This window comes from Aulonocara stuartgranti (genome assembly GCF_965226115.1).
Source record: "Aulonocara stuartgranti genome assembly, chromosome: 1".
Lineage (NCBI taxonomy): Eukaryota > Metazoa > Chordata > Actinopteri > Cichliformes > Cichlidae > Aulonocara > Aulonocara stuartgranti.
Genome location: NC_138939.1, coordinates 6965696 through 6979098, shown reverse-complemented (window position 1 = coordinate 6979098; position 13403 = coordinate 6965696). Strand labels below are relative to the sequence as shown.

The 13403-nt window shown below is 39.3% G+C and overlaps 1 protein-coding gene across 3 annotated transcripts in view; it reads right to left on the bottom strand.

Moving 5' to 3' along the window:
- Positions 1-13403, bottom strand: part of ntrk3b (neurotrophic tyrosine kinase, receptor, type 3b) — a 222188-nt gene that overhangs the window by 173568 nt on the left and 35217 nt on the right. For all 3 annotated transcript variants that reach the window (XM_082528888.1, XM_082528887.1, XM_082528889.1), the window contains exons 2-3: positions 8614-8688; positions 2166-2237 (exon numbers count right to left, since the gene is read on the bottom strand). In XM_082528888.1, coding sequence (XP_082385014.1) covers positions 2166-2237; positions 8614-8688 — 147 coding nt within the window. The remainder of the gene's footprint in view (positions 1-2165; positions 2238-8613; positions 8689-13403) is intronic.

Here is a 13403-nt window from a genome sequence, read left to right as displayed (position 1 = left end):
GAGCTTATCTCAGCTATCATTGGGCGATAGGTAAGGTATGCTCTGGACATGTCGCCGGTTTCACAAGGCTTAGACCAAGAAGCATCATTCATGCTCACATTCACGCTCACTTAACCTAACATGCATGTCTTAGGACTATGGGAAGAGGGAGAACCCACACAGGCACAAGGAGAGAACATAGAAACTCCCTAGCCCTAGCCAGCGGGTTTGAAGCAAGAACCATCTTGCTGTGAAGCAAAGGTACTAAACCAGTGCAACCCATGTCACTTCTATCGTGTATCTTGTTTGGATTTGGTATGGTTAAAAAAGTAAACACGATCCCACCTCTTTGTATTGATGTGCTCGTTTTCACCAAGACATACTGTAATACATGCAAAATAATGGACGCTACACGTCTTCAAAAACAGAGCAGAAGAATACTGATTGAAAAGAGAACATAACTAGGGTGGGTTTTAATTACAGTCATCACGTTTGTAGCGCACGGGATTAATGATATCTTCGCTGTGACTAATTGAGCCTGTTTTGGCCTGAACATGTGATGAAGACAATAGCTTCAATTCTCCTCACAAAGCAGCAACCAGTTGAGTGTCTGATGGCTTGGGCTTTGAGCAGACCTGTCTGACACAGACATCAATGAGGTCGGTCTTCTGAGGCTAAGCACAGGCATAATAATTAATCTTCTTTGACATCATCATCCTCAGAGTCACCTAGCAACTGTCCACCTGCATTAACAAGAGCACAATAGAGGCCTGTCATGGACTGCCTGAAGTGGGGGTGTTCAGTGGTTGGAATCCAAATGCCTCCATGTAGGAACAGTAGGAATGTACCGGAGGCTAAAATAACATGATCAACACTTGCTTTTTTGGGTTTTTTAAAAAAAAAAAACTTGTCAAACAACATTTTATAGATTGTTGGATTGGAAACGTAATAGAATTTCAAAATATATTTGGGACAGGCTTTTTCAAGACACACATTAATTAACACATCTCTGGTGAGATTTTGATGTTAGCTCAAATTGTTTGCATCTTAATTATCACTGTGGGTCTGAACCTCACACTCATTTATTTATATTACACCATAAGTGAGAATAAAAGGGAAAGAAGCATGAATATTCATTCACCTGTTCTTCTTTTATGTGTTCTACACCTCTTCTATCTTTTTTTAGTCCCGTACCACTGCACAGCAATTATTTTTAGCGGGAGAAATGGAGGAAGAGGTGAGAAGGTTACAATCATTTATTTGTTTTCGGTCTTGTGTAAGCAAATCCATCTTCTCGAAAGAAAATTAAAGTGAAGGCAGGATTTAAATAACTTTCATTAAATGTTGATGGGCTCGATTAGCTCAACCAAACACCTAACTAGATAAAGACACCAGTAATGTCAACATTTTTTAAAGCAGTCTACACACTAAAAAGACAAAAGTGTGTGCACCCAGGAACTCACACACATACTCAGATGCCAAAAAGTCAGCTTGTATGACAGCATAGTCCAACCAGTATTTTTCCGCCTCAGTAACAGGTATGATTAAGTTCTCAAATGAAAAATGCTGCATTTTTAGTTTCCATATTATGAACTGCTACTTGCTGTCTCTCTCTCTCTCTCCCACACACACAGATTTAAGCCTAACAGCAGTCATCTGCAGTAGAAAAGAGACCAAGCTGCCTATCAGTCGATGACTGGAAATTGCAAATGGCAGCGTGTTCAGGTAAAATACTGTGAGTGAGTTCCTCAACGTGTTTACTCCTGGAAAATTGGGGAATAACAGGCTGTCATATGGTGACACATCAGCTTTTGTTAAAGAAATTACTTTGCCCAGCTCTCTGATGCTCGGCCTCCTGGACAAATTGTCCATTTGGCGAGTGCAGACTAAATGGAACTGCGTCTTCGGCATGCTGCTCTACCGAAGCACAAAGAACCCGGGGCAGATAGGAATCCAATTATCCAAAGCAAATAATGGATGTCTCATTTAAGATGTGCAGCAGTTGCGACAGTAATGGCAATGCCACAATTTTCCTGAAGCCAACCTCTATCAATTGCATCATCTGCTGTTTAACACTAAGTCATCTACAGCCATACAGCCGACTACAAGCTGTCAAACGTCACATAACATAATAAATCTTTTCATGGCACAGGAAACATGGTCTCAAAGATGGAGTGTTTACTCACATGGTGCTTAGGTGCGGGTTCTGAGCAAACGCTCGAGGCTGGATAGACTTCAGGTTACAATTCATGATAGTTCTGAAATGAAAAGAGATCAAATACAGATCAGACTGTGTGGAAACCTGCGAAAAAAGACATTTGTTTTTTCCTAGTATGCTCACATGCGACTGTATGCAGTCCATTTCAAGTCATTTTGCATGTTTGTTTTACCATTGCAGTGCACTGTAACAAGAAGGGTTCTAGCTTTTCCAGTTTTTCATATTTAAACATTTATCTGTATTCTGGCACACCCCGCAGAGCTGACAGCCAAATGAAAATTCACTTTGATGCGCCATTTGATGAAAGATTTGTGAATTTGTGTGTCTTTACTTTGAAATGACTGAAACCTCTGGTTAGAACATGCATTCCCTCCTTGTGTTAACAGTCAAATTAAACTAATACTCATTTTGCTGCGGACCCAGTGGATTCTTCACGACGACTCCAAGAATTCCCAGCGTCCCAGTTTGGAAACCACTGTTCTGGGCTACAATGGTAATGACTTCTAATCTTGTGATCACAGATGTCTCTTTCCAAAGACGTCACTGACGTCTTCAGTGAGCGCCTCATAACGCTGTGTGCTGATTACATCCAGCTGTTGGCGCCAATTACCTTCTACAAGCTTGATCATGCCTCTGTGGTGTTTGGCGAGGATGCGGTGATTCATTGCCCACAAGTTCCCAAAGAGGGGCTCTGGGACCTCAAAGGGTCCTTCAAAGAGTTTAGGGGAATTCCTTACAAATAGATTCCCTCACAAAAAATGAACAGCAATATTTCGACTTCTATTTCATATCCATTAAATTAGCACAACCATATACACAGATGACTGTACTGCTTTTGCTTTTGTCCTCCCAGCAGTAATGACTGGAGCAAAGGCATTTATACTCAACACAATTATCTCCTTAAACAGCAGTGAATTAAATGGAGACATTACAGGTGAATGGGGTAAACATTTACCTAATGGATATCACCAGGAAACTTCCCCAGTCGATTGCTTAGGTGAAAATGATGTTTTGTATTAAATACATTCAGAAAAGAATCTATGTTTAAATATGCAAACAAGATATTATCTAAAACTGATTACATATTTCTTGCAGAATGGAAATCTGTAAATGAGATAAAGTTTGATCTAAAGGTTTCTACAAAGTAAATTTTGGGGTGTCACTATCAAAAGGCAGAAAAAGCAGATTTTCACCATGTAACTAGAAATACATTTAACATTAATTTAATAATATCTCCATTAACCTGCATACACAGAAATACAACTGGAAAGCTGGGTTTGCACGTGTGTCACTGAAGTGGTGATTTGTGGCTCAAAGTATGAAGAAAAGAATTTTGAGATAGTATGATCGAAAATTATGGAACACAAAAAATTTCACATATTTTTAAGGGGAAAAACCCACAATTTTCCAGCGAATCTTTCACCAAAGATATAGTAAATGGACTGGCACTCGTATAGCACTTTTCTACTCTCACTGAGCACTCAGAGCACTTTTTACTACGAGCCGCATTCACCTGTTCAGTGCTTTATTCTATGCCTTTGAGTAGTGAATGTGGATGGGAAGAAAACATCCAAAGTAACCAGTGTAATCTAAAGCATGTGTGTCCCCTTAATGTTTGCTAGATTTGAAATTTTCAGCTTTCAGCACACTAAAACATTTCATTACATGAAAAATAATGCCGCAGGATCATTTTTGTTTTCATTTATTATATTTTTTATTTTATTTTATCACTTAATTAAATAAAACCAAACTAAATGAAAGGCAGTAAGAGCTGACCAAAACATTTAACCTATATGGGCAAGAGTACTGGACCACCTCGACATTACACCAGCAGAAGCTGCTCAGCCAAAGAAACCTATACCATGAAGTTCTCAGCACACACATTTTTTTGCTGATGTTTATGGCAGAGGAGGTCTGTAAGTACAGCGTTAGTTACTTTTTCACACTATTCACTTCAGTAAACAGCAACCCCATTGTGTAACTTTATGTGGCTTTGTGGCTTAGTTAGGTGTTTCCTAAATGCATCCACTTTACAAAATTACTACTTACAACCTATTGTGTAATAGGGGAAGACATTTCACAAACAGACTTGGTGCAATGATGGCATTACAGTACTACGCTTGAATTCATTAAGCTCTTTAGAATGATCCATTCTTTCACAAAGCCTTAAGCAGACTGCATAGCTAAGTGCTGGATTTTGTATACTTGTGGCAATGGGACTGATGTCACCTGAATTAAAAAATTAAAAAGCATGCTTTTTTTTCCATGAAGTGTATAAATTATGGGTGCTTTAAACCTATCTTGAACATGTAACTGTCAACAACGCTTCCTTTGTGACATTGATGAGGCAGCAAGAAATCTACTGTAAGGTGTAGATGCCTGTGGAAGATGCAAAGTAACAACTGCATTTGCAGAGTCTGGTAAATGCAGTAAACATTACACCAGTGCTGTTTTTATCATATTTGCTACATTGCAGAATAATCCGGATTATACTGAGGCTAACACTATGGTAGCTAAATAATGAAAAAGTGCAAACAAAGTAAAGCATGGTTTATTTTTCAGATTCTTCCTGATTCTTTTCAAATTCTATTGACAGCATCTTAACCAGCATCATTAACTCATCACCTGAAATGATTTTCAATATAAAGCGAGTCTTGTTAAAAGTTAAATGGTGAAGTTTCTTCAGTTTATGGTGTGCTGACAATGTGTCGGCATACAGCCAATAACTGCATTCAGACACTTTACTAATCCATATTACATCCAACACCTGAACTTAGTGAAAGCAAACAGACTATTATTATGTAATGTCAATATACAGTGGGGCAAAAAAGTATTTAGTCAGCCACCGATTGTGCAAGCTCCCCCACCTAAAATGATGACAGAGGTCAGTAATTTGCACCAGAGGTACACTTCAACTGTGAGAGACAGAATGTGAAAAAAAAAAAATCCATGAATCCACATGGTAGGATTTGTAAAGAATTTATTCGTAAATCAGGGTGGAAAATGAGTACCGTAATTGTCGGGCTATAAGCCGCTACTTTTTGCACAAGCTTTGAACCCTGCGGCTTTTAGTCAGGTGCGGCTTTTCTATGGATTGTCCATGATTTTTGTCATATCGTAAGACGATTTGTTTTGTTTGTTCCGCTGTTGTACGGCACTACGTTGCCTGGCGGAAGGGCATGTGATCAGACACACAGTATCTGGGTTCAAGAGTGGTATGTTGGTCACGTGTCCATCTGCCAGGCAACATAGTGCCGTACAAGTAGCGCGAAAAACAAACTTCAAATTAATGCTACGCGTTCAGCGGGAGTCGTGGATGACGAGCGGCGATAAACTTGCGAAAAGCAAGTTATGCTCAACTCCACCGGTGGAACCTGACAGCGTGGAAAAGTGTGAAAACATCCACGATCACCAACGGATTTTGAAGGGCTGCACTGCTGCATGATGGAGAGGAGGACACCGCCACGGCCCTTCTGAGGGTGTTTGACTCTGACACTGACAACGAGGATTTCTTTGGTTTTGAAAGTGACAACGAAGGAGAGAAGCTGAGAGTGGATGACGTAGCCATCCTGAGCCTGTTCGTATCCGACACTGGAGAAGAGGACTTTGGTGGTTTTAGTGCGCAGGAAGATGGTGGTGAATGACTGACTTTTCTTCTTGTTAAAGCTGTGTCACTGCACCTGAGCCTAAAAGGTAGTCTGAATCTATTTTTCTGGTGTGCTGTAGGTTATTGTTATGTACTACATTTGTTACTCATTTATGAAGCACAGTACATGTTTCGTACTTGTAATTACCGCTACTTGTACATATACCTAAAAAGTTATGCAAATATGTACCCATAACTTGTTTTTCAAAATATTAATAAAAGGGGTGTGTCTCCAAACAGCCATCTCTTTCCTGACAATTCCCTTTGTGCACATTCTCTTACATATGATAAGTCAACATTGAAACACCTGCGGCTTTTGGTCAGGTGCGGCTAATGTATGTACAAAACAGGATTTTCCCCTGATTTTAGCTTGTGCGGCTAATATTCAGGTGCGCTTTGTAGTCCGGGAAATACGGTATTTGGTCAATAACAAAAATACAACTCAATACTTTGTAACATAACCTTTGTTGACAATAACAGAGGTCAAACGTTTACTATCCGGTTGTTCAGTCTGACGTCACTAGCCGTGTCTGGGTCTAAACTCCGCTGCAGGTCCATATATCAAACGATCACTATGGCATTACTGAGAGTTGAAAAACTGTCTAAAGTCTTTCATCTTTAATAAAATGATCAGCGTTCTGCTCTACCAGGTGTAACAATTGAGTTTAACATCCAGGCATCCATGAAAACCGAATTTATGACATTTAACGGAGTTAGAAGTTAGCAGGGAGTTAGCTCGCTAGCTTCTATCTAAATACAATATAGCATGTCCTGACTGCGGGGTTTTGGAAACAAATTAAAACGTACAGCTCTGCTATCACTTCCAGCATAAATGAAGACAGAAAACTAAACAGCAGTGCCGTTTGTAGGGTTACTGAAGTTGGGCTAGCTGGTATATAATGATGTGCTACGAGTCCAAATTTAAGACTTTTAGGTCAAAACCATCAGGTCCTTCCCACCATGAAGCATAGGAGCTCAACTGAGATAGTCTGAGGTGAGGTGGACTGGAGATTAAAAAGCAGCCAACAACAGATTTGCATATGTGGGCAGAAAAATAACGCAGGTGAGCTCACGAGGCTGGTTAACAAAATGAAAAGTTGGCAGAAGGTTTCTATAAAGTATTTTGACGTCAGCCTTTCAAAAAAGTTCACCCACTCAGCTGCACTAAATATAAAATTACATTATTTGGATAATATTCTGCCCTCACAACATTTAATAACACTTAAAAACATAGCTGCTGCTGTGGAGAGTGAATTGTTTCGAACAAATCCTCAACATAAGACAGCAGAAAGATTACGTTAAAATCCACAATACTTGTTTTTCCTTTGTATGATATTTGTCGTACCTGTAAGATAAGCTTGTTTCTGAAGTGTGGTTTCTTTGAAATATGGTGTGCATTGGTTCGATAGGGACATTTTGTACAGTACGTGCAAAATGAATAGCACTCATTTGTTAATGCTGCTTTCATTTTGAAGACCACTTTGGGTTTGTTAGTGAATAGTCAGGCATCTATAAAATGTTTTGTTTGTTTTGGCAGGAAATTAGCTCCATATACGAGAAGTACTTGCTAAAAGCTACAGTTCCTGCTGTTTCAGAAATTATTGAATAATGAATGTCAAAAGCCTTATAAAGTAAATGAATCCAGTCAATTACACGAAACTACAGTGTTCACTGTGCTACAACAAAACTCATTTCAGTTATTTTAATCTACTCTGTAGTCTACTTTTAGTTTATTTATAGGTAAGTAAATGTAAGAATATAAATGTATATATATTGAATATAACTGTGCTGAGGAATTCAAGCAGCTTCCTGTGCTTTAGACAGAGAAGTTTTTTTTTTCATTTTATTCAAATAAAGATGGTGATGATGAGGTCACATGCAAAATAAGATGATGGAAGGTATGCCATAGTGACTTTTTCCCTTCTTATCCCGCACACCATTAACAGCCCCTTAAGGCAGCATCGCGACAGCTTTCCCTGTGAAGACTCAACTCCAGGTGGGGAGGAGCCAGTGTCCCTAGACAAGGCAGCAGGAGAGAAGCATTGGTAATGAGAATTATGCTAATTTAGCCGTGGAGATATTGCACTTGGCCTCCCTGATAAGGGATCAAGGGGATCAGGGGAGAGGCCAGCTCTGACTTTGGAGGGCAAAGGAGAATGTGATTCTCTGTAGAGTGGGGGGAAAAATGAAGAGGAATAGGAGGCTGGGGAGTGGAAGAGGTGAGAGAAATTAAAGGATGTGGCCTCATAGTGCATGGTTGCAAAGCAGGAAAAGAGCATAACATTGCTTTAATATGTGAAGAGATGAGAATAAAAAAAACCCACAATGCTACAGCAGGGACTCCTAATTCAATTTTCCCTGCTGCTTTTTAGCATTATTTGATCAGTGGCTAAGCAAAGCGAAGGGGATGTTCCACCAGCGTGTGACTGTCAAGAATTAAAAGCTTGTTTAAGCATCAGCTAGTGTTAGGATACGGAAGACACCCCTCACCCATGCTTCTCTCTAACACTCTGCCCCCAAAGAAGTATGTGACATTTAATCCAGATGCTGCAACTTGGGATCTGAGGTGAATTACTGCACTGATCGCTAGGAGGAAACCGCGGCCTCTCTGCAGTAGCAGGCGGGCAACCTGATGGAAAACAGGGATTAACAGTGGTACAGTTTCTACTGTGCTTTTCCAGATCTGCAACACAGCAGGACTAAAATACATTGAAGTGTCTCTCACCCCACTGTCACAACCACCACCACAGATAACAGCATCAACACTCACAGCTTCTGTAGTCCAGTGTAGAGCTCCATATCGACGTCTCTCAGAGTCTGCAATCCTGTCCAGTTCTCTATATGTCTGTAAACAGTGAGAAAGAGAATTGTAAATGAGATATTCCGGTTCATCCTAGAAGAAAAGAAAAACAAACCAGGACACATGACAGAAGAAAACTCTTTTTTTTATAGTCGCAAGTTGCAAATTAACAAGCTGTGTATTGTCAAAAGTTTTCTGAATCCATATTCATTTAAACTGCAATTATTGGAACAGTTCTGACAGAGCGCTCTCTGCTGCCCTCTGATAGATTTAATTGCCAGGAGGCAGCTTCTGAACCTTAATCTCTGCGAGGGGAAGTGTGAGGGGGACACAGCAAATAAACACAGCAGATGACTTTACTTCTGCTAATACTATCACAGTCCCAGGGGATGTCTATGTGGTGGGATAAAAGGAGAAGCTGGTGGCTTTAAATTAGCTTCAGGAAAAAAAAAAACTGCATTTATAAATGATTTGTTTGTTAGGGTTTCAATTGAGCTGGGGGAAATGAGGAGATGAAGGAGAGGACATGGCAAAGGTTTTATTGCTTTGTGTCAGAGTAAAGAAAATAAGATTGGAAGCTCATGGGAACTTTGGTTAATGTCACAGATTTGAAATTTGACATTTAAGCTAAAGAAGTGGTGAAAATATGACAACTGGCTTGACCTACGTCCATATACAGTTCAGACACATGGAGTTGTGTTAAAAAACACAAATCCATTAACATTGAAGCACAACACAATCATGCAGTCTAAGCCCAAGAGTTGTGTGATCACATAGCAGCTTGTATTTTATGACAACAGCAGGAAAATAACATTCCTGCAATTGTTTTTTGGCAAAACCTGAGCTTCAGTATATCTTGTGGGTCTTGTGCATCTGGTGTACAATTATGAAGCAGCATCTAAGACATTCTGTTTATTTGAGCCCTGTGCTCCGGGGTGCACCACCTGATTTTTGTGGCGGGGAGGATACAGACCTGCCAAATGCAACCAGCACTGCTGGTACCCTGCTGTGCATGACTTTATTGATGGCTAACTGGGTTGCCAGCTTTTTTTTTTTTTGGCTGCCAGATGGGAGCAGTAGGCAATGAGATCACGAGTGACACTGTTGTGTGATATTTTTACAGTAAATGAGCGTTTATATTACAGACAGAATATGTATCATTCTGATGTTAATACAGAATGAGGCAAGGAATATCAAAGAGGAGATAGGAAATTTCAGATATTAATGCAAACTGGTTAAATGGACAAGTTCACTCTGTCATATCTACATGTTGTCACACTAGGCTCCTGCTGTTCTGATCCACATTGTACAGCCAGAAAAATACATATACTTGACACATGGTTAGGTCTAATTCACTCCGTAATGTGGTAATAATAAGATGGTACTTAAATTGTCCAATAACCACTAATAAAATGAAATAATAATTACTGCTAAACTGTAGCATTAATCATGAGACACAGCTGTGCTAATCATCCATCACTGGAAGAGCAACTGTAAAATTGTAAAAATTATTTATTTTTTACTCAAACTTGCATAATAACGTTTTCAGTTATCAGAATTTGTTCTTACACAACTGGGTTCTATGGAATTAATATTGAATTAATATATATTTTCTATAGTCCAGTCCCTCAATGGGAGTGATCATTGATCAATCTATCCGCTTCTCTTTGATATCCTACTAGCAATAATAGCTAGCAGGCTAACTAGTATCAGTAAACTAACACAAACATGGATACATTTTTTTACAAACTCATCAAATGCTGTCTTTCATTCTCCTCTTTTATCCACACAGATAATTATGTTATACTGATCAGATAAATACTAAAAAGTCATTGGCGCTCCTCTGTGAATGTGCCGGAATTACTGAAGGAAGAAGAGAACAATGGTTAATATCCACATAATTGCAGGGCTAATTAATTATTCTTTTCCAGCATCTGGCCAGAACATGTGTCTACAGCTGGCTTTCAATCTGTCTTGAAAGCATAAATTCATTACATTTAAAACAATGTAAACGGGAAACCAAACAGCACTATATAAAGAAAGGAGACAACATTAATAGTCTGACAGCATTAGAGTGCAGTAGAGGGTGCTAACAGACACAGTCGGTATTGATGTGTTATGTAGGCATACTGATATTATACATCGTCATTTATTCATAGATACTATCATGTAGACATTCATAATATAGCTGTCGAGGCACTGAAAGCTGACCACTGAGTGTAAATGTGACAGCACTGCTGAAAACGTGTGGCAGCTGTAAGTGCTTCACGCCGGCAGAGTCACGCTGTTGATGTTCAGATTAGCGCTGAACTGGGGGCAGCTGATTCTAAAGGCAGAGAGCTGACTCATTAATGTGACCTGCAAGCAGCAGAGATGGATTCCCCTCGCAAGGCTTTGCATGGTCGCAGTACTGCTGTGTTACCCCAGAGACAGGATCAGAGAGCAGGTTTGGAGGGAGGTAAGTACAAATAATGTGCTCTCCTGTGATATTTGGTGGGGGTCTTCCAAAAAATATTCAGTGCAAGTATTTTTTTTTTAACTAAATGATATTATAGCGTGATCTGGACATCTTATAAAGACGCTGATGTGACGTTAGGAATGTTAAGCATTTGATCTTCCGTAATTTCCATAAATGTCGATTGGGGCTGGGGTCGGGTTAGTTGCCACTGGTTGAATTGCTACCTCTCCTTGGTCAGGGTGCAGTCACTTCAATGCAGTTGTCAAACATGGATTTTTCAGGGTGGTTTTCCATTTGTACTGTAAAATGCTGGCATCTATTATCTCATTCCAAGTGTTTCCTGTTGTTTCCCCTTGACACCCATTAGTCTGGCAGGTTTTTCTTAAGAAATGTTATGTCTCTGATGATGAAGTTGCTTTTCTTTGCCTCAGTGAAGAAAGCCTGATGAATTCAGGTTATCAGAGAAAAGCTTCAGGCCAGCAATAATTTGACAGTAATCAATCTGAATAATTTTACAAAAGCTTAACTTCTGAAACTTTCAATTAGTTCCGATGCCACGTTCGCTATCCCAGTGGTCTCAGAAACGTTTGGGCGCATCCATATTTATAACAAAACAATGACTGTAAGTGGATTACATCGACGAGCAAGTCTCTGATCATCCAATACACCTGAATGTTATCCGAATGCTGCTTCAGTGGAAAAATGTACCTTTCGTACAAAGGACTTATTATGTTGAGTGTCACAAATTGGCTCAGAATCAGCTGGATAAGTGTTAGTCTTTGTAGTTTTTAAAACATTTATACATCATTAAACTTCTCTATAATTCCAAGATTAACATTAAACTAGTTGGATTTATGATGTGAGTTAAGGATCTAACTGTATATAACAGTAACCATCAAACAAACAGTTTATTGCAGCCAAGGTTTCGTATTAACAGATAGACACATTCAGTGAAGTGGCCAATGTTCATTGAAATAAACACTGATTTTAGAAAGACAAAGAAAATATAAGAAACTTCTGTAATAAATTAAGCCACTTGGCAACTGCAGTTGTGTTATTGAAAACCACTAGTCTTGCTTATCGTGTACCTTGCTGATTAGTGAATTAGCTTTAATAAAGATGAATGTAAGATTGCAAAATGCTCAAGCAAAGCTGAAGATTATAATTATTCTACACAAAAGCAAACCAGCTGATTTGTTTAGTCTAATTTGAAAAAGTTTGGCACTTAAAGAATATTTGTATGTAAGTTGGTTCTGGAATTCAGCATTACATTGATTAAATGCACAGTAGCCTGCATCACAGGCACATGATTTCAGCAGTATTATATTGTAAAGCATTGATGTAATATTTCTATATGGGGAAAAAAGTGCAATTTAAGTAACATCAAATGTTTTTATTTGCAGTTGGGCTCTATGGTTCCCATATAATTTTGCACTATTCACATTCACATGGCTGTCGACAAACAGCACAGAGGATACAGGTAACACCTCCCTGTGGACCTGAGCACGATGTCTGCTCAGAACCCCTGATTGTCCACGCCGTGCTGAATATGCAAGTGGATTAGGCTGCTGTGAAACTATGGTATGAATAACAAAGATGCTTTGACGACACGGGAGCATGCAATCTCTGTTCTGTTATTCATAGATGCTCTGATTATGGTCAAAGGTAATGGTGCAAAAGTAAAACCAGCATAGTTCAAAAAGTAATGGAGATACTAGTGTTTTACATTTCAGACATTCAAGTAGACTCTCTGATCCTGACTTAGAATGACACAGAGTGCAATGATTGCTACTTTGTCAAAATGAATATTATAAAGAAGAAAGGAGATTTGAGCAAAAGGCCTGTCTCTTATTTCTGTTTCTTCCCTTTTTATCAGTCCTTAAATTATTTGTTCTCTGCACAATGTTTTATCCTGTTTTGTTAAAAGGCTCTCTATATAAACTTGAGGTGACATGACCTGAATAACAACTGCTGAGTACAAAGGAAATGAGCTGGATACTATCAGAACAAACAGCAGAGGCAGACACTACCAGCTTGCTCTCTAACATACAAGCCTCTAAAATTACAGCCACCTTCCATCTGCTTTAGAAAATGGCCTCCAACAAAGTACAATCTGAACTGGGTGGCAGGGCTGTTTGGTGCTTGAGGAGAACACCCTGGAACCAAACAGTAACAGATTCGATCTCAGCAACAGCCATCTGTTGTGTTGAAGTGGCCCTGGGCTGCGCACTGAACCCCTACCTGCTATCTTGTCCTGGGCTTCTGTGAATATGAGCACCAGAAAAAAAATATCAAGAAAAAT